The 23,585-nt window shown below is 34.2% G+C and overlaps 3 protein-coding genes across 6 annotated transcripts; all 3 read right to left on the bottom strand.

The window, feature by feature from the left end:
* Positions 1-2,385: 2,385 nt before the first annotated feature.
* Positions 2,386-4,470, bottom strand: LOC133308937 (mitochondrial import inner membrane translocase subunit Tim9-like). Of its 4 annotated transcripts, none has more exons than XR_009751244.1 (4): positions 4,233-4,470; positions 3,083-3,270; positions 2,640-2,771; positions 2,386-2,502 (listed from the first exon to the last, which is right to left on the bottom strand). XR_009751244.1 is itself a non-coding variant. In XM_061509669.1 (3 exons), exons 1-3 carry the CDS (start codon positions 4,325-4,327, stop codon positions 2,737-2,739), a joined length of 318 nt encoding a protein of 105 aa, XP_061365653.1. In that variant the 5' UTR covers positions 4,328-4,470; the 3' UTR covers positions 2,509-2,736. The 4 variants fall into 4 exon arrangements, 2 of the variants coding, with proteins under 2 accessions (XP_061365653.1, XP_061365654.1); XR_009751243.1 differs by having other exon boundaries at positions 2,442-2,502; positions 2,629-2,771; XM_061509669.1 differs by lacking the exon at positions 2,386-2,502 and having other exon boundaries at positions 2,509-2,771.
* Positions 4,471-19,432: 14,962 nt separating this feature from the next.
* Positions 19,433-20,773, bottom strand: LOC133308935 (metallothionein-like protein 2). The gene is made up of 2 exons (XM_061509667.1): positions 20,608-20,773; positions 19,433-19,931 (listed from the first exon to the last, which is right to left on the bottom strand). The coding sequence occupies exons 1-2, from the start codon at positions 20,670-20,672 to the stop codon at positions 19,757-19,759; spliced, it is 240 nt and encodes a 79-aa protein (XP_061365651.1). The 5' UTR covers positions 20,673-20,773; the 3' UTR covers positions 19,433-19,756.
* Positions 20,774-21,709: 936 nt separating this feature from the next.
* Positions 21,710-23,337, bottom strand: LOC133308936 (metallothionein-like protein 1). Its single transcript, XM_061509668.1, has 2 exons — positions 23,179-23,337; positions 21,710-22,173 (listed from the first exon to the last, which is right to left on the bottom strand). The coding sequence occupies exons 1-2, from the start codon at positions 23,226-23,228 to the stop codon at positions 21,999-22,001; spliced, it is 225 nt and encodes a 74-aa protein (XP_061365652.1). The 5' UTR covers positions 23,229-23,337; the 3' UTR covers positions 21,710-21,998.
* Positions 23,338-23,585: the final 248 nt, after the last annotated feature.

Raw genomic sequence — 23,585 nt, 5'->3', positions numbered from 1 at the left:
TGGTTATATGCATGCTGTGTTACATGCTTTGAATATTTGAAATGCTGTTGAGCTTTATGTGTAATGGCTTTTAATATGCATGTGTTGTTCCATCTTGACGGTAAGCCTGAGTATGTGGTGTCATACAAGACGGTGATCCGGGGTGGATGCAAGTAGCGTCTTGCACTATTTGTGGGTATTAGACGTATATAAATCCTGCATTTCTCTTGCCAGTAGAATAGTATTGACACACATGACATGATTATCTGCTGCATTGTACTGTTTTAGAAATGATATTGATGAACTGCTTTTGGAACTTATATTGCACATGTAAGTGAGCTTGGGGTGGAAGATCCTTGAGGACCCCTTGTCTTACTGAGATTTCTTGTTTAGAGATCTCACCCCACGTTTGGGGAATGCTTATTTCAGGTTAAGGTAATTTGGGGACTGATTTCTCTGGCGGCAGAAGGCCAGAGCTTAGTTGATGATATTGCTGATATTTATGCTGACATGTTGGATGCTGGTTATATCTGTTGATTTGATGTATTAGCTTACTTTTATTATGTTGCTGTTGTTGAGACGATGTGGGCTTTGTTGTCTTATTTGTGTGAGCATGGGGATTGTCTATGTCACTGATGTTAGTACTTATAGTTAGAGTTGTATAAACTGCTAGTTGGACCGGTCTACGCGTTGTAGTTCCGTGTCTAGAGACATACTTACATTATTTATGTTATGAGGTATTTCTGTTAGCTGTCTTTTGCAATCTACATACAGGAAATATTTTATTAATCGATTCAATAAGTAAGCTGGTAATGATAATGACATCATAATTGAAAAGAAAAAAATATTCCGCATTTTTAATTAAGCGCAGCTTAATACGATAGTATGATAACATTACCGGATATATACGAGGTCTTACAGTGAGCATCTCTTGGCAAGGGGCCATCTTAGAGTTGATTTCATGGCATGTTTATACATTAGGATTACTTTTGTTGTAAATATAGTCGTAATCCCATTTTGAGAAAAATATGCATTTTGTAGGAACTTAAAATATGATCATTGTTATTTAGTATTACCTTTGATGTATACTTTTGTAAGGGACTTTGATCATGTTGTGTAACTAAGTTCCAAGAAATGTAAAGTGAAGAGAGTTGATAATATACCTATATGATTATATTGAATGGTGTATTGTTTATGTAAAAAGAATATGTACATTAAAGACCTACAATGGTCAAGCATGTATGAGAGTTTATATGCAAGAATGAGAAGAAGAATATGTATTATTTATGCATGTAAAGTGAGCCATATGAGAAAGCTTGGAATTCAAGTAATAGAAGATGTTATAACTTGTGAGTCAAGTAACATGTAAAACCTTAGTTGAGGCACAAGAAAGATGGACAAATTGATGTATGAATGAGGATGTAAGTTCACCCATGTTTGTTGGGCGTTGGGTTGCCATTCCACACTTATTTGGTACCCAAAACAAATTATGTTTTCCTAGGATTGATGTCAATGAACCAAGGGAACCATTCAAGTTACAAAGTTGCTCGCTGCCATGCTCACTTATGTTAGCAATCCACAGAGCAAATATAGAACGAAGACAGTGGCCACTGTCTGGAAAAAGCCTTGCTCACTGACAATCTCGCTTATGCGAGCAGTCCAACGAGCAATTGCTCGGAACACAAGAAATCCCTATTAATCAATCAAAATTATAAGTTGCTCGTTGGCGTGCTCGCAAAAGCGAGGGCCCTAACGAGCAGAGAAGAATTAAGAAATGCATGAATAGAGCCATGAATGTTTATGGGTACTTCATGGATAGGAATTTCAAGCAAAGTATGATGTATTTGAGTATGATTTAAGTCTTCCGTGCAGTAGATAAGTTATAATTGTAGTTTAAAATTATTTAATTACGAAAAACGTTTTAAGCCAATAAACAACGTTATTAGAAAAGAAAAAGTTATTCCATCTGTTTAATCAATTGTTATGATAATAACTATGTTTTGCCATATGTAATGATAACAAACCGATCTAGAACGAGGTGTTACACATTACCTGTCTAAGAATTCAATATTCTCATTTACATAACAAAATTATGTATTAGCTACTCCAGAGAGGTGAGAAACATCAGTTACTACAACAACAACAAAACATGTCACATATCCAAATAGAACAAGCACGTACATCAAATTACAATCTAGCGTATCTAATACAATCACAAAATTCTCTTCGTCAGTTTTCAAGACTTCCTATATTATATTTATTCGTACTAAAATTGACACTTTATATTAGCTATTGGAAATTGGCGATTTCACAGTCACAGCTTTTTCCTTAGAATTAAATGAAGTAAGTCCTTGTAATCAATCCCTCGATGTTTCTTTTGTTCCTACAACGAAGTGCATATATGAAGGAAAAGAAAACAAGAAATTTAAAATTGCTGCTCCAATGTTAGAAATAGAATTACAAAGGTTTTAAAATATTCCTCAAGGGCCGATAATCTTATAATAACAGGGTTCATCCATCTCCCTGTTAAAATATAAATACAGAAATAAGCTACAAAATGCTTAGAAACATAGTAGGATAGTTCTAGTCTAGCTACAAGATAAACAAAGATTCAAGCATTTGCACGACATTTAGAATTAAGAGAAGCACCAATTCAGGACCTTGTTCGATTCCATGCCACTTTTCTCTTTGAATCTGCTATTTGGACAATCCTCAACAAAAAGCAAGTTGAAGAGAGAAGTGACCAGACCTGATTACTCAGCTAAAAAGCCCCTCCAAAGAAATGTTGAAGCCTTGATAGTAATATAATTTATGTGAAATGGGAAAAAAAAATAAAAATAAAAGGAACTGAGAAAGGAAAAATTCCTCAGAAATCAAGAAAAGCTCATATTTAACAATAAAAGTAAAAAAGATGAGCGCACTATATTAAAACATAGTATCAAAACCATAACTATAGCAACTCCACTTCCATTAATTCAATCTAAAGGAATTTCATTAGTCATAAACAATTCCTGGTTAATAACCATAAAAAAGAACACGAATATAATAATAATGATTTCTGGGTGATACAAAAAATTATTGTCCAGAGGCTATTCAGAAGCACCTTTATCTGTTGTAGATGCTCCTTGGTTGAGATCTGAAAATCTCAAGCCAACTTGCATTGAAAGCCTCAAGAATTTTTCAGCACATCTGATAACACATGTTTCCTCTTGCTTGGTCAGAGATTTCCGATAGAAAGTATTGACACAATCCTTGAAACATCTTTCCACTAATGAATTATACATCTTTAGACTGCAATTTTGTTGGAGTAGAGAATAAATCAAACACATCCCACCTTATGCTACAAGGAAAAAATGATACCATACCTACATAAAACTTCTACATTCATATCTTTGCAACTTTTAACTCTAGATTGAAAAATAGGTTCACTTCTTTTATATATGCAAAACAATATGTTAAACTCTAGTAAATAACGTAAGTGTTATTGTATTGTGAAAAATTATCCTAAGCTTGCAGTTAAGTAGGGTATGTCAGTTCTAACTTCTAAGCTCTTAACACGTGCAGTTCCGAAGTATCCAATTGGAGTGTCCAACCTAAATCATCAATTAACATGTTAAGGCCAGATTTTTAGCAAAAGCTACTGCAAGATAAAACATTTATGAAAGTCCTCAAATTTACAAGTTATAATTAGATTCACTACTCCCAAGATTACAAGTATCAACTCTGAAATTCACTAGAGAATAGATCCATTTGGCATGGAAAAAATAAGAACATGACATATAGTGAAAGAGAGCACCAAACAGTCCAATATTCCAATGACCACTTACCACAACAAAGAGAACTACATACTCAGAGTTCAGAAATTCATATATTTTCTCCTCCACAGTAAAAAATGTACGTATTATCAGAAAAAGTTGAGAACCCATCAAATTGAAAATACAACCCAATATTTAGTTGCTAACCAATAGCAACACATTCTAAATCATTATTCATATATTGTAGATATCAGAAAAATTCGAACCCAGACCAGTAATTTCCATTAACAGGAAACTCATTTCAAGTACACAAATCCACTTACATAATATATATATTCAGATCCCCAATCTAGCATTCAATCATTCATTTCTTCTTGAACTTAAGAGACCTCCAACATAGATATGAACATCTCAATACAACTCACAAGTAAACAACAAGAGAAACCAAAGCGTAGAAATTAAAATAAAATTATACAAAAAATATATTTATAAAAATACCTGTCTCGGATTTGGAGCTGGTCTATCATGGTGGACATTTTGTGCTTATCTTCTTCAGGAAGATTATCCAAGTCTGCAAACATGTTCTTATCCATCTTCAATTAAGACACAAAAAAAGAGAAGAGATGAAAATAGTTAGATTTTTTTATTCTTTTTTATTTTTAAGGTTTATAAGGGTTTTAGGTTTTTGCCCACCAACGGCTCTGTTTTTTGGAAACAGGGAAAAATGCAGCGTCCATGCTTAAACCCTAAAATACCATAGTAAAACAGAATATACCTGAAACCAAGTTTTCATTGGGTCGGGTTAATGGGCCAATCCAATCAACCCAACTGGGTCAACCAATAAAATATAAATTGTGGGGTAGGGAACTACAAGTTGAGTGTAAGTATTGATTAATTTTTTTTTTAAATAAGTATTGATTTTTTTAATCCCACAGAATTCAGGTTAATTATATTTTGATTTTTTTTTCCCGCAGAGAGTGAGCCTTAGCTGCTTCTCTTAACAATCTAATGATGGTCAAATCTTGCACCCGCTATAAAACCCTTTAACGAAGGGTGGGTGTCGTTCAGGGAGAGGAGTTTTAGTAATAAGAAGGATGAGTGTCATTCAGGGAGAGAGTTTTAGTAATAAGTTGGCAGTTTTAGTAATAAGAAGGATGAGAGTGTCATTCAGGAAGAGGAGTTTTAGTAATAAGTTTCCACGAACATTATTCTTATAATTTAAAAGTTTTATAATTTCTTATAACTTATTTTTTTATCATTAATTTCTGTCAATCCAATAGGTATGATTTATTAGGTCATATTTATTAATTAATTATTAATTTCAATAAATTATAATTGTTGGATTAACATAAATCCACGGTGAAAAAATAGATTGTAAGAGATTGAAAAAACTTTTAGGTTGTAAGAATAATACTCTTCATAAATTTGGTATCAATCCATCTTATTAGGAAAGGCGACTTATATAGATGATGATACATGGCAATTTGAATTTGAATACAATCATATCTTAGTTACGAAATGGCTATAATGGCTCTTTAATCCTAATTATAAAATGACTATTTAATCCTAATTGCAAACGTTACAAATTTTTAGTAAATACCAACAGATCGACAGCAAAGCAAACTCTGGAATCTTCAATTTGAATTCAGAAATAGCCTCCGCTATTTTTAGAGTCTATTACTCCCCCTCAAGTTAAAGTGTGTAGGAATGAAACACCCAACTTGGCAAGGATGGAAGAGAACACAACTTTTCCCAATGCTTTGATAAAAATATTTGTTAATTGACAGTTGGATCGAACATATGAAGTAGAAATTGTGTTTGCCTGAAGATGTTCCCTTCCGAAATGGCAATCCAACTCAATATGTTTTATTCTTTCATGAAACACTAGATTGCCAGCAATGTGTAAGACTGTCTAGTTGTCGTAGAAAAGTTCCAAAGGCTTGTTGTGAGTGACACCAAAAGAGAGCAGGAAAGCTTTTAACAATACTTACTCAGTAGTTGTAGTAGCCACGATCGTATGCTCATCCTCAGTTGAGGATCTTGAAACGGTGCCTTGTTTCTTGGTTTTCCAAGATATAGGAGATTGGTCAAGCATAATAAAGAATCATGTGATGGATCGTCTAATGAGTGGGCATCCAGCCCAATCAGAGTCACAAAAGGCTCGAACATGGAGATCACAATTAGATTTTAATAACAGACCATGACCAGGGTTGTGTTTGATATACCATAGAACACAAAAAGCAGCATTATAATGTTGTTTCTTTTGCTGATTCATAAATTGGGATAATGTGTGGACTGCATAACATAGGTCAGGTCTTATGATAGTGAGATAGACCAAGCGAACCATAATATGTCTATATCGAGCTGGATCTTTATAGTCTTCCCCATCTGTCAGTACAAGTCGATGATGTTGTTCCATAAGAAATGTAGCATGTTTGCAACCAAGAAAGCCAACCTCAGATAAAATGTCCAAAGCATATTTTTGTTGAGAGAGGAAAATGCCAGTGGAATTACGAGCAATCTCGATCCCCAAAAAATACTTTAGAACTCCCAATTCATGAATTTTAAAACTAATTCATATAAGACTTAACTTGATCGCATACAATAGCATTGTTTCCTGCCAAAATAATATCGTCTACATAAATAAGTAGAACCAAAAAAAATCTCCCTTCTATAAAGTGCACGAAGTATAATCAGCCTTGCTTTGAGTGAAACCATAAGAGTGAAGGGTTGTGCTGAGTTTAGCAAACCAATTTTGTGGGGACTGGCGCAAACCGTATAAAGATTTCTTCAAATGACTTTATTAGCGGAAGTGGCAGTAAATCCAGGGGGAAATTGTATTTAGACTTCTTCATTGAGGTCTCCATTTAGGAATGCATTTGCCACATTGAGATTATAAGATGCAAATTTCTAGCAGCAGCGACAGCTAGGAGTGTGCGCACACTGGTCATTTTTGCAACAGGTGCGAAAGTTTCATGGAAATCTTCACCAACTACCTAGTTATTCCCAATGATGACTAGCCTCACCTTATGCCTTTTGACTGATCCATCTGAATTACACTTAACACGAAAAACACCCATTTGGATGGCAGTGCATGCTTTTCGATAGGCAAGTCAACCAGTTCCCACATCTGGCTATCTTCATATAATATAATTTCATGACACATAGCAGCAACCCACTTTTCATCTATCATGGCTTCTCTTAAGTTTCTTGGTTCCCTATATCTACTGGCATGTCGCTACACCAATACTAATGCCATCACAGGTACCCCTTACTCTATTATTGGTTATTTATTCTAGTCTCGATTTTCCAAACAACACCAAGAATTTCTTACAGCCATCTGTTATGTCACTTGTCAAGCATTCTTGTAATATCCCAGGAAAATAATAGTAATTTACAATAATAATAAATGACAAATTAGTAGTAATAATAATAATGTATATCCCCACAAACTAACACGAGACTTTTCAGCGTGTTTTATCCTCACTCACACACTTCTTGGAAATACTTCCCAGGAGGTCACTCATCCTATAATTGCTCCAAGTTAAGCACGCTTAACCATGGAGTTCTTCTGTTCCAACTACCAAAAAGTAGATGCATCTTGTTAGAGTATAGGTAGTACCAATTAATTCTTATAAGTTATCCCCAACTGTACTGTCCCATACCAGCACAGTCTCTGGAATCCTTCTCTTTCGGATGTTGATTCGATTCATTCATGAACCCCCAGCTGCAAGATTTGACATGAGACACTCATTGTCTGTGCCCTTTCGCACCGGCGATCACTCCCTGCCCTTGCAAGCACTTGGGATGTTACATGCCCACCAGCTTCCGCCTGGTTTGTCCTCGAACCACACCGTACTGGAAGAGGGGCCCTGCTTCGATACCACTTGTTTCGTCCGGCCTCTTCATGAATCAATGACTATCTCCACACACTAACACAAGACTTTTCAGCGTGCTTTATCCTCACTCACAGACTTCTTCGGAAAACTTCCCAAAAGGTCACCCATTCTAGAATTGCTCCAAGTTAAGCACGCTTTACTATAGAGTTCTTCCATTCCGGGCTACCGAAAAGTAGATGCATCTTGTTAGAGTATAGATAGTACCCATTAATTCTTATAAGCTATCCTCAACTGTATTGTCTCATACCAGCACAGTCTCTGAAATTCCTCTCTTTCGGGTGTTGATTCGATTCATTCATGCACCCTCAGCTCAAGATTTGGCATGAGCTGCTCATTGTCCGTGCCCTTTCGCACCGGCGATCACCTCATGCCCTTGCAAGCACTTGGGACGTTACAATTCTTGATCTGCATAGCATAACCAACAACATCTCATTGTTCATAGTTTCCAAGTGTTATGGTCTTATGTATCTCCTCTTATGTTATCATAGCATAAAGTTTATTAAGATAAGGAATGGGGTTGAATTCAATATCTGAGTCTGTATGGTCCCAAATACATCATCATCCAACCCCAATAAAAATTGATAAATATTATCCTTTGTTGTTTCTTCAGTTACAGTTTTGAGGAATGCACACTTATCACCACACTCGTACGTGTGCGTTGTTTTGCTTGCTTCAAGCTCATTCACACGGCCTGTAGCCGGGTGTCATATTCTTCCACTGTGTCCCCTTGTTGTTTGATGGTGGATAGACTTGCCTTCAATAAATACATCTGAGGTATATTTTCCACGGAGTATCTCTCCTTCAAGTCATCCCACAACTTCTTTGCTTCGTCAAAATAATGAGTAAACGGTTGGATTTTAGGCTCAATTGTGTTGTGTATCCATCATGTAATCTTGGAGTTGCACATCATCCACACATGACTTTCATCGAACTCTTCCTCCTTCAGGTTTGTGATTGTACCATCAACAAACCAAGCTCGTTCTTGGCCCTTAGTGCGTTTTTCATGACCTTTGCCCAATTGTCGAAATTGGCCTATCCCTTCAACATAACGGTTGTCAACAACAAACTAGAACTATCTGATGCAGTCAGCTAAAAGGGAGACAGTGGTCTATGACATTAAGTCTTTGACCACCTTCATATGCCATTGTTGCTATTGACTAGGTTAAGTTATGCACTAGCTACTGCCAAGATAATTTAGAGTTATGCAAAAGTGTTTGTGGATCGCTCTAATACCATAATAAGTTTGGTATCGAACCATTATATTCAATTCGGAAAGGAATCTTATATAGACGATGATACATGTCAATTTGAATTTGAATATAACTATATCTTAGTTACAAATGGCTATTTAATCCTAATTATAAAGGGTTTAATGTTTCTATTTTTGCTACAGAAAAAATTTCTTTGCCACACTCACATAAAAATGAGTGGGTCTCACTAATCTTTTCTCTCTTCTCTTTACACTTTGTACTCACTTTTATGTGAGTGTGGCAGAGAAATTTTTTTGTAGCAAAAGCAGAAATATTTTTTCCAATTACAAATATTACAAATTTATTTAATAAATGACAATACATCGACATCAAGGCAAACTATTCTGAAATCTTCAATATGAATTCAAAAACAGTCCCCACTGTTTTTGGAGTCTATTATTTAGGTTTGACCTAAACTCCTATGTTAATGAGTATATACTGTTATTTTCCATTTCATTTTATTTTTGCTATATTCGAAAGTTTGCTATGTAAATTATTGTGGGATAAAACTACAATTACAAGAAAATTATTAGGATGATGAGAAGGGACATGAGATTGAAAAGTTTATAAATATGCAGAATTATGGGATATAACCCATTCCGCACTGGCGCAATCAATGATGGACAACTGATAAACATGATAGATTTTGCTTACATTTTAAATGGGCTAGCAAAAATAGCAACCGCATTCGGCCTCTAGCTTCCGAGTTAGAGAGATGGCCCGCCAACGTATTACTTCTTTCTTGCTAAAATGTTCAATTCCTTTTCCATTTATTCTCACAATAATGGGAAAATCCATCCTATGAGAGAATTTTAATTATATGTAAATAGATCAATGATGATTTTATAACTTCGTATTCCAATATTTTTTCTCTTTTATCCCTTATCATCATTAATTCACCTTTATGTGGATATAATCCTCTCACATGATACATATATGTTAAATAACACATGAAAAGATTCATTCTCCAACAACATTGAGTTGTGTTGTGCCCATTTTTTTATGGTTTCCTCTCTTGTAGTTTCAACCTTTATCATTTTAACTTCATCTAGTTTCCTTTTACATCCATTGTAGTTAAAGTTTTTGTCACTTAGAGCCCGTTTGTTTGAAAAAAGTTTTTATATCTTCCTTATTTTAAAAGTGTTTTTTACAAAAATTAAAGCTTTTTATATTTCTATAAAAATATTTAGTTTTTGAAATATTTGGCTTTTAACTTCTGCTTTTTTTAGAAGTTAAAGTTTTTAGCTTCTAAAAAAGTAAGTTTTTGACTTTTATTATGACATATATTTTTTTAAAAGCAGATATCCAAACAAATTTAAAATAAGCAAAAAAGAATTCTTGAAAAAAAACAACTTTTGGAGAGAAAAATGCTCATCTAAATGGGCCCTTAACCTGTTAATACCGAAATACCTTTAGTCCATTAAATATCAAATATTATTAATTAATAAAATATTAGATATACCCCTGATTTAAAATAAAAATCTAAAAATAATCGGTAAAATATTAGAGGATTTGAATATTTTGTATTATGTTTCTTTTCTTTATCGCGTTCAAATCTATTTATGTATTGCTTTCCTTTTTCTTTTATGGGTTCGTTTCTTCTGCAGTTATTGCAAATAAGTTATCTGCAATAAATTCAATACGACGTCGTTTTGGGACAGAAATCATGGTGTATTTATAATTTTAATTTATTTTAGGGTTTAATACTCTTTATATTTATAATTTTTTAAGATTTTAATATCAAAACGACGTCGTTTTGGGAATAAATGCAGTAACTGCAGACTATGTAGCACCGATACCGATACGGGACACGTGACACGATACGACACGACACTCCGACACGTTAATTCTAAAAAATATTAGATTTCGACACGTTAGGACATGTTTTGATATTAAATAATATTTTTAATTTATGTAGTGTATATTATATTTAATATTCAATAATTTAACAAAAAAATGAATCTAAACTTATAATCATAAATTTTACAAAGAAACATAGCATATCCAAGATATTTATATTGAACTCAATAAAATGATAATCGTAATCCAATGAATCTAATAGTTGGAACTAAAAACTCAACGCAAATCAACCTTTGAACCTTTTTTTGAATTTCTATAACGCGTGTTGGAGTGTCCGAGAGTGTCGGGAAGTGTCGGACACGACACGTCAGAGTTTTTGAAGTGTCTATGCTTCATAGACTGCAGAAATATTTTTTTCCTTCTTTTGTTAGGCTAGGATGGTGACATTGTAACCGAGAAAAAGATGGTGAAAGAGCGCTGGAGGGCTAGAGAGACGCCATGGCCGCAACCCGATTTTTATTTGTTGAAGACTAGCAAGGTCAGGACGGACCTTGTGATAGGATTAGTCTTTGTTTGAACAATTTTTGCTTGGTGAGAGTGAAGAAATTCAAGAAACTGTGTAGCTAAAGCTGAAGAATTGTTAGTCATAGCAAAGCCAGTGATTGTTTAGATATTCACTTGGAAAAATTGTACAATTTTTTAAATGAATTCTTTCCACAATTATTGCATTGATAGAAAAGTTATGGATCTATACAGAGTGAATACTTTCTTTCAAAATGTGAAATTGCTCTTAGTAAACATTATTATTTCATTAACTTATTTGTTGTTCTTATTTAATCATTTCGCTGATTAGAATTAAGAGATTCAATTCATGATCAAATAGATGTTTAATTTGATGTAATATAATTATACTTACATCGGGGGTCTGTACCCACCACAGAGCTAATATCATATACATAAGTGATAGAAATGTGAAACAATTATTTGTGTCCTAACCATATTTCTAGAAAAGTTACTCGTTTTTAGGGTCATTTCTTTTATTAAATATTTCACTACCTTCTAATATTCCTTGCCAACTCATCATTCGATTATGCTCTATTTTCCATTAATTTCCTATTTTGTCCTTCCCAGTCCATTAGAATCAAAGTGAAATTTTCCCTTTCTTTTTATCTTTCAATTAACTTATGCACTTATACTCAACTCATATTTGATTTAATTACAATTGATTCATAAAATTGTCTTTGCCTCTACATTTGCATTTGAATCAACATTTGGATATTTGTGAGCAATCTATGACCTGTAACCTTCTGCGGATCCTTTTTCTATTCTTGCTATTCATTGATATATGCATTGAGTAGACACTTTCTTATACCATTGAACTATTTTAGTGTTAGAGTCACTAATGTATCCCTCGAAGGGCAAAGTATATTGATATAGGGGTACTTTTAGGAGCAATGATAAGTACCAAGGCTCATTTAGATATTTCCAATGTGCTATAACTCGAAGGAGGGAATGTTTATATAATAATCCAAATAATCAAATTACATTAATTAAAAATTAATGCATAATTAGAGGTTTAATTGAGTGAAAACCCATATTTTAAGGTTAAGCCTCCACAGGGGAAAAAAGGTAATTAGGTAAAAAAATTGTCCAGATTTGGGCTAATTATATGTGATACACTCCACCTAAGCCCATGAAATTAAGGAATCAAATTAGAAGAGGCTAATTAGATGAATACTCTAATTATATGAATAAAGTCACTTTTCGGGGCAAAAATGCAATTATGCAAAAGTTACCCGAAACTTAAAAATAATGTAGTGAGATACTATTTTAGTATCATGGGAAATGTGAAAACACATGTTAGATGATTTAAATCATTGATTAGAATTAAATGAGATGAAGGGATAAAGTAGGAATTAACTAAATTGTTAATTTGGTCAAAATTCAAAGTTTGAATAAAACTTTAAACACGTGATTTTCCTTAAGTTTTTTCTTCTTCTTCATTTTTTTTTTCAAAACCGGAGGAAGCCATGAAAGGATAGCTTGAAAACCAAATCCATTTCTAGCCATTAAAACACCAAAGTTCCAACATAACAGTTGCTTAAAATTGCTTTAAGATCGAAACCCACCAAACAAATCCTAGTGAAAAGCATTGAGTTGGAATAAAATCACTTCCAAAAGTGGCATCCTTCCTTTGTGTTCTTGGAGCTAGAAGAGTTCTTTGGTATTATCTAAGCTTGCGAACTATTCCTACAAGTATTAAGTAAATTCTATTTTGCTTAAGTTTATATGGAGATTGATAAATTTGCATTCTTGGATGAATAGTGAATTTATGGATGTTGATATTAATAAAAATATATATGAATGTCTTTGTAAAATATGTTGGAAATTGGTTCTTTGCAAAGGAAAAATGTTAAAAACATCATTTGGCTCACTTTTGAAAATTTGTCCATGAACAAAGTATGTATTTAATAGGATTTTCATGGTTGATGATGTTGTGGTGAAAATGAACCTTGATGCCTTCACAAAATATGTTAGGTATATATTCTTGGCAAAGGAAAAGCATAGAAACCATCACTTTAATTAACGTGGAATTTTGACTCTTGAACAAAGTGTAGATTTCTTGTTTGTTTTTTTGGTGGGGAGATTTCTTGTGTTTTGAGTTTTGAGAATGAATGTTGGCGGTGATGTGTATGCTTGTTTGATAATGTAGTGGTGGATCAAGTGAAGTTATAATTGTAGAACACCCATTGGAGCAAACAAGTAACCAAAACATGGATTCTTGAGTGATTCAAGAAAAGGATAAATCTCTAAACTTGAGACTTGATGGATGATAAATGCTAGTTTAGTAGTTTGATGCCTAAACTATATGACTATGATGTAGGAATCTTGTTTGTTGTGGTGGAAGTGAGTTGGAACCACCAATCTACCAATCTTTGACTAGGTTGCGACCTTGTAAATTGGAAATATTGGTGAGTTGCTAAATCCAAACTTCTTGAGAGCCTATAGGCTTTGGTTTGGTTGTGGGATAATATGATATGCTTGATTGATTGTGTTTACATCCTTTAAATAGGTGTTACTAGTAGGAAGTAATTACAATGATACTTTAATCAAGTGTTGAGAGATTACTTGGGCTTGAAGAAAGCTTAGAAAGAAAGATACTACAAGAGGTAAACCTTTGTTTCTTTGGATTTTATTCCTCTTGGTTGTTCCACCATGGTATAGTTATATGATTGGATGATTGAATGGATGTTAGATAAATAGTATAGTTGCATTCATATAAGATGTTGTATCATTGGTGAGTGAACCAATGGACAAGTACCTAGAAGCTATGTGATAATTGATTAATGAAATATGAATTATGTAAATGTATGTTTGAGAAATGGTAATATATATTTTAGATGTTCTTGACCAATGAACACATACATGAACCTTTCTTGAGGCATTTATCCATTGGGACAACCTTTGGAGCTATCGTTTATGGAACTTCTTTTGGGCATTTATCCGTTGGGACAATCCTTAAAAGTGGATCTTCCTTAGGGCATTTATTTGTTGGGACAACCCTTGGAAGATTCAGATTTTGGCCAATGAACTTGTACATAAACCTTCTTCGGGGCCTTTATCGATTGTGACAACCCTTAGAAAGTTAGAAGTGTGTTATCCTTGGAGCATTTATCCATTGGGACAACCCTTAGAGCTATCATGTATAGAACTTCTTTAGGGTATTTATTTTGTTGGGATAACCTTTAGAAGTGGACCTTCCTTGGTGCATTTATCTATTGAGACAACCCTTGGAATGGTTATGTATGGATTCTTCCTTGGGGCATTTAGCCGTTAAGACAACCCTTGGAAGATTCAGATTTTGATTATGTATGTATGAAGTTATTATACTATGTTATTTAACCTTTTCATGCAAGAAGTAACTCATGGGTGGAGAATTACTCCAAGAACCCAAGGTTTACTAAGATTTATATCTCATCCTTTTTGGGGACATATTTCATGTAGTTCAGCAGTCGAGGATGGATCCTCACAAGGCAAGAGGCCCATACAGAGTTAGAGGCTATCATGATTGAGGAGACCGGGCTATATGTATATGTTGATATTTTGGATGAGTTTGATGGATAGATGTGTATTTTGTATAGTCTTATACATTGACGAGAACTTAGGTAGTTTTTGGTTAAGGCTTGTATGTATGTATATGGCATGTGATGCCTTATTTATTTGAGTACATGTTGATGTAATCTTTATTGTTCATGGGTTGGATTCGTAAATCCTATTAAGCTTGTATGAATGTTGATAATTGTAAGAACCTGCACCGTTAATTAAGGAAATTAATCAGTTAATTATGAGTTTAATGAGATAATTTCATAATTGACTCTAATAATTATTATGAGGCTTTAATAATTATAGTAAGTGAGTAATAATGCTGAAAGTCGCTTTTCTGACGAAAAGTGTAGATACCGATTCTGCTAGTCGGTATAAATGCGTACCGAAAAAGTATCCCGGAAAATTATAATAAGTGCATGATAATTACTAGAATAACAGGTAGGACCTGTAAAACGAGTTTCAAGTTAAAATAATGAGAATTGGTGCCAGAAACTGATACTGGTTATGAAAAATGCGTACCGGAAAGGTGCTCTGAAAAATATAAGAAAAATATGATAATTCTTGTAAAATTGAGTAGGTTAAGAATCCTAAGTTTGGGATTAAAATGTTAAGCGTAGCAATTAAAGTTAATAATGTGTGTTAATTGCTTAAGTGACTATATATAGGCTTATTAAGGCACAAAATCCTGGACACTCAGATTTCCTACGTGACTTGTTGAGGGTGGCTAACCAGAATACTGTTACATTGGTCTTCTCCCCCATTTCTTGAGCCAAGTTATCACCTTTGCTCTATCTCTTCATCTCTAAACACCATTACCTTGGGTGGGTTGGTCTTGTGAGGTTGTGAGTGACTTCCTTGCTGAGTTGTAGCCTCTTGTTGAGGGTGAGGAGGTGCTGACTTTGAGAGATGGTTTGTGAGAGCTTGGGGTTGGTATTTTGAGCTTCAAAGTGCCACCTTTGTGAAGAAAAGAGTCTTCTTGTTGTGCATTTTCGTGGCCCTTGGTTGCTGCTCAGTGGACTGGTGTAGGGAGCTCCATTTTCCCTGCCATTTTTTGTTTTAAGAAGCTTGATATGCATACTCAACCTTCGATCATGAGTTATTGGTTAAAAATGGAACCTTGATGCATGTAATGAGCTTAAGATGATAACTTAACATTGGGTAATGCTTAACACACTTAGAAATGCATGTTTAAGCTTCTGTATTCGGTAAAAGTTGGACCTTTGGTTTGGATTTTCGCGAAATGCAGAATCTGGGTTCTGTCGCGGAATATCCGGATATTTTGTTGTGAATATCCGGATATTGATATCCGGATATGGATATCCGGATATGGATATCCGGATATGGATATCCGGATATTGGAAGAGAGAAATCCGGATATTGATATCCAGATATGCCCCCGACGAATATCCGAATATTCTAGAATTTCGAGGAACAGTAAGGTACTGTTCATACAGAACTGGGTTATGGGTTTGTGAACCCTATTTTGATGGAGTTGAACTTCTGTGAATACTTAACTAAGTCAGAATCAAGGGATTAAGGGCTTATGGCTTTGTGAAAAGCCTTAAGACGTAAAACGTAAAAGGAAAACATAGTTTTTATGTTTATGCTATTGAGCTATGAATATTGATATGCTTGCTGGTCCTAAATCAGATTATGATCTGTTGTGTTTGGACATTGAGCTTGTGTGGACTTGACTTGGATTGATTGCTTAAGAGGTAAGCTTTCGTGTCCTCGGTTTAGCCATGTTGTGGTTCCACCATGTCCCATGGGGGTATGGTTATATGCATGCTGTGTTACATGCTTTGGATATTTGAAATGTTGTTGAGCTTTATGTGTAATGGCTTTTAATATGCATGTGTTGTTCCATCTTGACGGTAAGCCTGAGTATGTGGCGTCATACAAGACAGTGATCCGGGGTGGATGCAAGTGGCGTCTTGCACTATGTGTGGGTATTTGGCGTATATAAATCCTGCATTTCTCTGGCCAGTAGAATAGAATTGACACACATGACATGATTATCTGCTGCATTGCACTATTTTATAACTGATGATGATAAACTTCTTTTGAGCTTATATTGCTCATGTAAGTGAGCTTGGGGTGGAAGATCCTTGAGGACCCCCTGTCTTACTGAGATTTCTTGTTTAGAGATCACACCCCACGTTTAGAGAATGCTTATTTCAGGTTCAGGTAGTATGAGGACTGATGCCTCTGGCGGCAGAAGGCCAGAGCTTAGTTGATGATTATTGCTGTTATATTTATGCTGGCATGACTGGATTGGATGTTGTTTATGTTTTCCGCCTTTATCATTATGTTGTTGTTGAGTTGAGACTTATGTGGGCTTTGTTGCCTTATTTGGGGTGAGCATGGGAGTTGTCCATGCCACCATGTTGTTAGTACTTTTGAGTTGAGTTGTAGAAACTGCTAGTTGGTCCGGTCTATGTGTTGTAGCTCCGTGACAAGAGACACACTTATGTTATTTTAATTAATGAGATATTTCAGTTATGTGTCTTTTGCAATTTACATACAGACATGATTTTATTTAATTGATTAATTAAGCAAGTTGGTAATGATAATGACATCATAATTGAAAAGAAAAAGATATTCCGCAATTTTAATTAAGCGCAGTTTAATACGATGATATGATAACATTACCGGATATATACGAGGTGTTACAATAATAATTACGCATTGGATGTAAATTATTGGAATGGAGCCTAGTATGTAAAATTCATGGATGGGTTCTAGATGTAATCTAATGGATAGGACGAAAAATATGTATCAAACTTTGCAAATTGTTAATCAGGTTTTTAATGAGATTGGGAAGTATCCCAATTCCATAAGATACAACCCGATGCTGTCCATTTTATTTTAACGGATGTGATGTATGATTATCATATTCAGGTAACTGACTACCATTACCTATGGTTTTGGTAAAGTCTCAAGTATTTAGAGATTTTAAGGTATAGGGTAGTATGATAGTTTGAGTAGACATGAAATAAATGGCATGCATGGCAATACATAAGGAAATATAAAATCAAAAGTTTATTCACATAATTACATAAGTATAATTGCAATACTATAAGTTTAGCTTCTGCGTACATAATTAAGTACGCTGCGCTTAGTACCATGTGTATGATAATACTCCAGCTGCAAACAAAATGTTATAGTGTAAATGGCTATAGTGACTCACTATGTCAACAGAGTAACAACTCATATAAGTGAAGTGAAAGTGATATCCCTTCGTTGGAGAAAAGGGGTATTTATGGGTAGAATTGGACTTCCTAGGCATAGGAGAGAAAATGGGGAGAGAGAACAAAGTTGAGCAATTATAGCCTAGCCTTGTTTCTGAGACAAGGCGTCTTGCACCCATTATCAATGTACAATGAGTGTTGTGCAGGAAGAAAACAGGATCTCATAAGGTGAGACTCTATGGCTCACCATAGGATGCCTTTCGAAACATTCCAAACTTAGGCCATCAATATCAATCATATTTAGTTTTGTTCCCTTCTAACAACTTTTATTGAAGTTGTATTTCAATTTCCTTGATATGTTTGCTAAGCTGTGTTCACTATATGTTGATCAATTGTAATTTTTCTACTCAGGCTCTTGGAGTTACTTTTGTTTATATAAACCCTTTGGTCATTTGTTCCTAATTAGTCTTGGTTACATGTTAGTCTTAGTATATGCTCAAATTGATTAGAAGTTCCTTTCAATCTTGCATTTATCTCTTAATCTTATTTTCTCGTCATAAAAATTTAAAAAAGAATATAATATTGGCTATTCCCTCATGTTTTTCGACATTGGGTACTTACCATTCTGTTTTGAATCACTATCAGAAATCTTAAGGGATTGATTATTCTGACTTCGAATTTTAATCTCTTCACCCTTTTCAAAAATTATTACTCAGAAATTGAATAAATACTAAAATATCACTAAACCAACACCTTTTCACATTTCTCTCTTATCTTAGTAAGCTGAAATTGTAGTAAGCTGTTAAAATAACTCCTCAAATTAGGCTTTTCTAAATATGTTTTTTTATGAATATTATGTTACATGATGAAACTTACATCATATTACACTCACAGTACAAGTGGGCCCCACCATTTTCTTATTTTTTGTTTTTTGATAAAAACTTGTGAGACCCACTTGCATTGTGAGTGTAGCATGATATAAACTTCATCATTTAACATAATATTGATAAATCGCTTTTTTTTTTTTTAACCAAAATATGCTCTAGTAAAAGAGAAGAAAATTATTTGCAATCAATACATGAAGAACCCACAGCGAAGTAGAACACACAATTATTTTTTTTTTTTAAAGCATGGAACACACAATTTTGAGTCTATACAGAAGCAGCCAGCAACAGTAAGCAAATAAATTGATCACATGTACTACAATAGCAGAAGGGGGCCATTATAACGACGTCTCATAAAGAATTCTGGGTCTTAATAATTTACTTTATTTTGCAGGCCACGCAATTTCTATCTACTTGCAACGTCATCCCCAGTTCGTTCGATTTTTTAAAGAAAATATCTGTATCATTGTCGTGTTAATCAGGACTTTCTCTGATTGCAATGTTTATTGGCATTATACTAATAGCCAAAAAAAATAAAAATAAAAAATAAAAAAAATCAAGAAAGACTTTCTTTACAAAACACAATACTATTCAATTAATAAGCAGAGACTCAAGATTCCGATTAGCTAAAACTTCATACAAAACCAACACAGCAGATAACAAAGCAACCATAGCTCGAGACACCCACAACAAATCCTACAGAACAATTGAATTTGCTGAAGGTGCATGGCCACTTTATTCTAAAACTCCAAAGGGTGTTACACCAAACATGAAAGCACACAGAACAAACATACAGAGAGTCTTAATAAAGTGTGTAAAAAGGTATAGCAATTATTTCCACCACTAATTAAGGGCTAGGGGTCATCTCTGCTTCAAGCTTAGAAATGCAGCTCACTTGCAGTTGCATGGGTCGCATGTGCAGTTTGATCCACACTTGCAGCCACCGTTCTCAGCTGCAAAACCCATTTCACCACCCTCGAAGTGGGCCTTCACAGGTGCAACGCCCATTACCAGAGTCTCTGTGGTTGTCTTCTCAGCATAGCTCAAGTCTGGGTACATCTTGCAGCTGCGTTACAAGATAATAAAAAATAATATAAATCATTGAAAATACCCTCACCCATTTACATGTATTATAATTCAGTCACCATTTGATTACGAGTTCCATTGTCACTACCCCACTTACGAAATTAAATAAATATAAGATAAACCAAAAAAAAATTAAGCTTGTGCAATAAGCACGCTTCAATTGATATTTTAACCAAGAAAAACAAAATCAACAACTCGGTGGGATTTGCAGAGTGTGAAAATGTGCCGAAAGAAAAGATAATTAATTGATGAGACACAGAGAAAAAGAAACCTTCCAGACATATAGAAATTTATTTCCTGGAAGATCAACATCTAAGTAGATTCCTGAGAATCATGCAAGGTAAAAGGCGAAGAGTATCTTAATCTGTATAATTCAGCCAAAAGGGTACCCAGAAAGCCAACCAAAGTACCAGGAAAATTTTCCAAGAAAGGAAAAAAAAAAAGGAACAAAGAGACACCGTGAAAAACAAACAGAGCCTCAGAGATACGAATCCAACCCATTAAAAACCCAAGTAGGAAAAAATATCAAGCATCGAATTTTATACAATTAAGCCAAAAGGGTACCCAAAAACCATATCAAAAACCCAAAAGAAAATGTTCATTTCCCATAAACCAACCAAAGACCCAAATCGATAAAAAAAAAAAAAAAAAATTACCCTCCGCAGCCGTTGCCGCACTTGCAGCTGCTTCCACACCCACAGTTACCACCACAGCAAGACATTTTCAGACGCAAAGAAGAAAATCACGCACAGAAACTACAATGATGACGCAGAACAAACAAGGAACAGTAATGATTCTACCAGTACGAGTTTTCATGAAGGTGCCGACCCAAATTTATAATTCGGTTGATGAGCGACAATTGAAATCTGACCATCCACGTGTCAAGATCATATGCCGTATATATGCCGCGACAACCTCCACCGGCCTTCTTTCCACATCGACGTCGTTTTAAACACTCGTCTTTCTATGGGGGGTTCAGCCTTATACGTTTGGCATTGAAGTCCACGCCGTAGGATTAGTATCTATACATGTTTAGCTCATTCATCGATAAACCTACCTTTTGCGAGTATTATTATCTAACACTAACTGATTAGAATTTCTTACTTTCTTATATGTTATACATAAATTGGTATTTACTTTAAATATCGGAGACATATTAGAATTTTATAAAACTATCAATTATATTTTCAAAATTTTTATTTATAGTTATATTATGTATAATATATACTTAAATGATATATTATTTATAATACATAATATAATTTATAAGAATATATTTTTTATTTATAAATATAACTTATGACAGATTATATTTACAAATTTTTTTTTTACAAACTACACTAAGTACGATCGATCATACTTTAATCATACAATATACGACTAGTCATACTTCAATCATACAGTGTACAACCGATCGTACTTAGCGTAATTTACAAAAATAAAAAAAAAAATTGTAAAAAAATCCTATCTCATATAACTTATTCCTAAAAATGAAACTCCTGATGTTAAAGTCATTCACGTCACTAAAAACAAAAATCATTCACATCACGAGTAATTTTCCAGCCTACCCAACTTTGAGAAATATATATAAATTATTAACGTAAATTTACCTACCAATGTTGAATTAATTCTTTACAAACATTAACTTCTAGGATCATCTATTCAAAGAAAATAAAATAAAAAGTGTCATAGTCGTATTAATATGGGTTTTTTTTTTTAAACGCAACATTATTGCCACTATGTTTAATTAACTTGAAGTAAATCAACAAACCCTTTATTCATGTAACATAACAGTGTTCCATTTATAAGCAGAGATTAGTGATACAGATTAGCTCAGAAAAGCTAAACGTTATACAAGACCAACCAAACACAAAGTAATCATAGCTTAAGACACACTCAACAAATCCTAGAACAATAGAATTAGCTGCAGGTGAGCCATGGCCACTTTATTCTAAAACACGAAACAAACATGTACTTTCTTATTATGTTTTAACTGTTGCTACATATATTGCTTTCGTCTCTGCATCAAGCTTTCATCAGCTGCACCTCACTTGCAGTTGCAGGGGTCGCATGTGCAGTTTGATCCGCACTTGCAGCCACCGTTCTCAGCAGCAACACCCATTTCAGCTCCATCGAACTGGACCTTCACAGGAGCAACGCCCATAACCACAGTCTCTGTGGTTGTGGCCTCGGCATAGCTCAAGCCAGAGTACTTATTGCAGCTGCGGTGAAAGAAAAATCAACAAATCAATAAATCAATATACATGTTAAGAAAAATATAACTACTAACTTGATATTCAGTTCGATTTGCCTAATGGATTATTAGGCGAAAGGGCGTATTACATAAATATAATATAAATTTATTAACAAACTACAAAGTTTTGATTTGGAATGATTCTTTACGATACACATGATGTGTAAAATATGTGAAAAAAATAAAAAAAAATGATACTTTCAAGACATTCAAGTCACAAAAGTTTTATGGGAAAATTATCTCAATGGAAACGGAAAAATCCATGCAAGAAAAAGAAAAATATAAAGTATCAATTTTTTTCCCGACAATTCAAGGAGGAAAGTACCCAAAAAGCGCAATTAAAATACCCAGGAAAATTTTCTCGGATTAACACAAAAAAACAAAAAAAAAACTGTGAAACAGTGAAAGCAAAACAGAGCCTAACCACCGAAAAAGACAAAAAAATAAAATAAAAAAACACAGAGCCTCAAAGAAATCTATGTCCTACTCCCTTAAATACCCATATCGAAACAAGAACGAAACATCGGATTTAACAAAATTAAGCCAAAAGGGTACCCACGAAACCAATCAAAATACCCAGAAAATTTTTGCCTGAAAGAAAAAAAAAAAAAAAGGCAGAGCCTTGAACAGACTAGAACCCTTAAAAACCCATGTAGAGAGAAAAACAAAGCATCGAATTTCATAGAATCCAGCCAAAAGGTTACTCAAAAAGCCCATCATAATGGCCAAAAAAATTTCCCAGAACAAGAAAAAAAAAAGACTCTCTGAAAGCAAAACAGAGCCTAAAAAAGACCAGCAAATCACAACCCCAGAAACCCATGTCGGAAGAAAAAGAAAACAAAAATATCCATATAATTCAACGAGATTGTTACCCAAAAATCCAATCAAAAAACCATAAACAAAACTTTCCCAGGAAAAAAAAAATTCCCATTTCTGAGTAAATAAAGAAGAACCCAAAAACACAATTCCTTACCTGCAGCCGCTGCCGCACTTGCAGTCACTTCCGCACCCACAGCTAGACATATTCAGAAGCTAAGAAGAGATTTACACACAGAAATGTGAAGCAATGAACACTGATTGCTAGTTGCTAACTTCACCTGAATGAGTAATAATGCAAGGTTAGACCCCAATTTATAAGGAGGTTGAGGAGTGAAAGCGTGAAATCTTACCGTCCACGTTTCATAAATCGTGTGATGCATAGGGCCAGAACCTATACTAAGACTAGTTCCACGTCGACGTCCTTTTCATCACTCTTTCTATATGGAGTGTACCATGCCAGCATCCAACAATATTATGATATGGTTCTCTCAACGTCAAACGTAACGTGACATTGTGTTAATTTTATTAAAATTTAATATTTTAATTTTAACAAATGTAATT

Source organism: Gastrolobium bilobum, unplaced genomic scaffold, assembly GCF_033153095.1.
Source record: "Gastrolobium bilobum isolate Gb01-03AN ecotype WA unplaced genomic scaffold, APGP_CSIRO_Gbil_v1 utg35244, whole genome shotgun sequence".
Lineage (NCBI taxonomy): Eukaryota > Viridiplantae > Streptophyta > Magnoliopsida > Fabales > Fabaceae > Gastrolobium > Gastrolobium bilobum.
The sequence above is the reverse complement of the archived record's forward strand: the minus strand, read 5'-3'. Positions and strand labels throughout refer to the sequence as shown.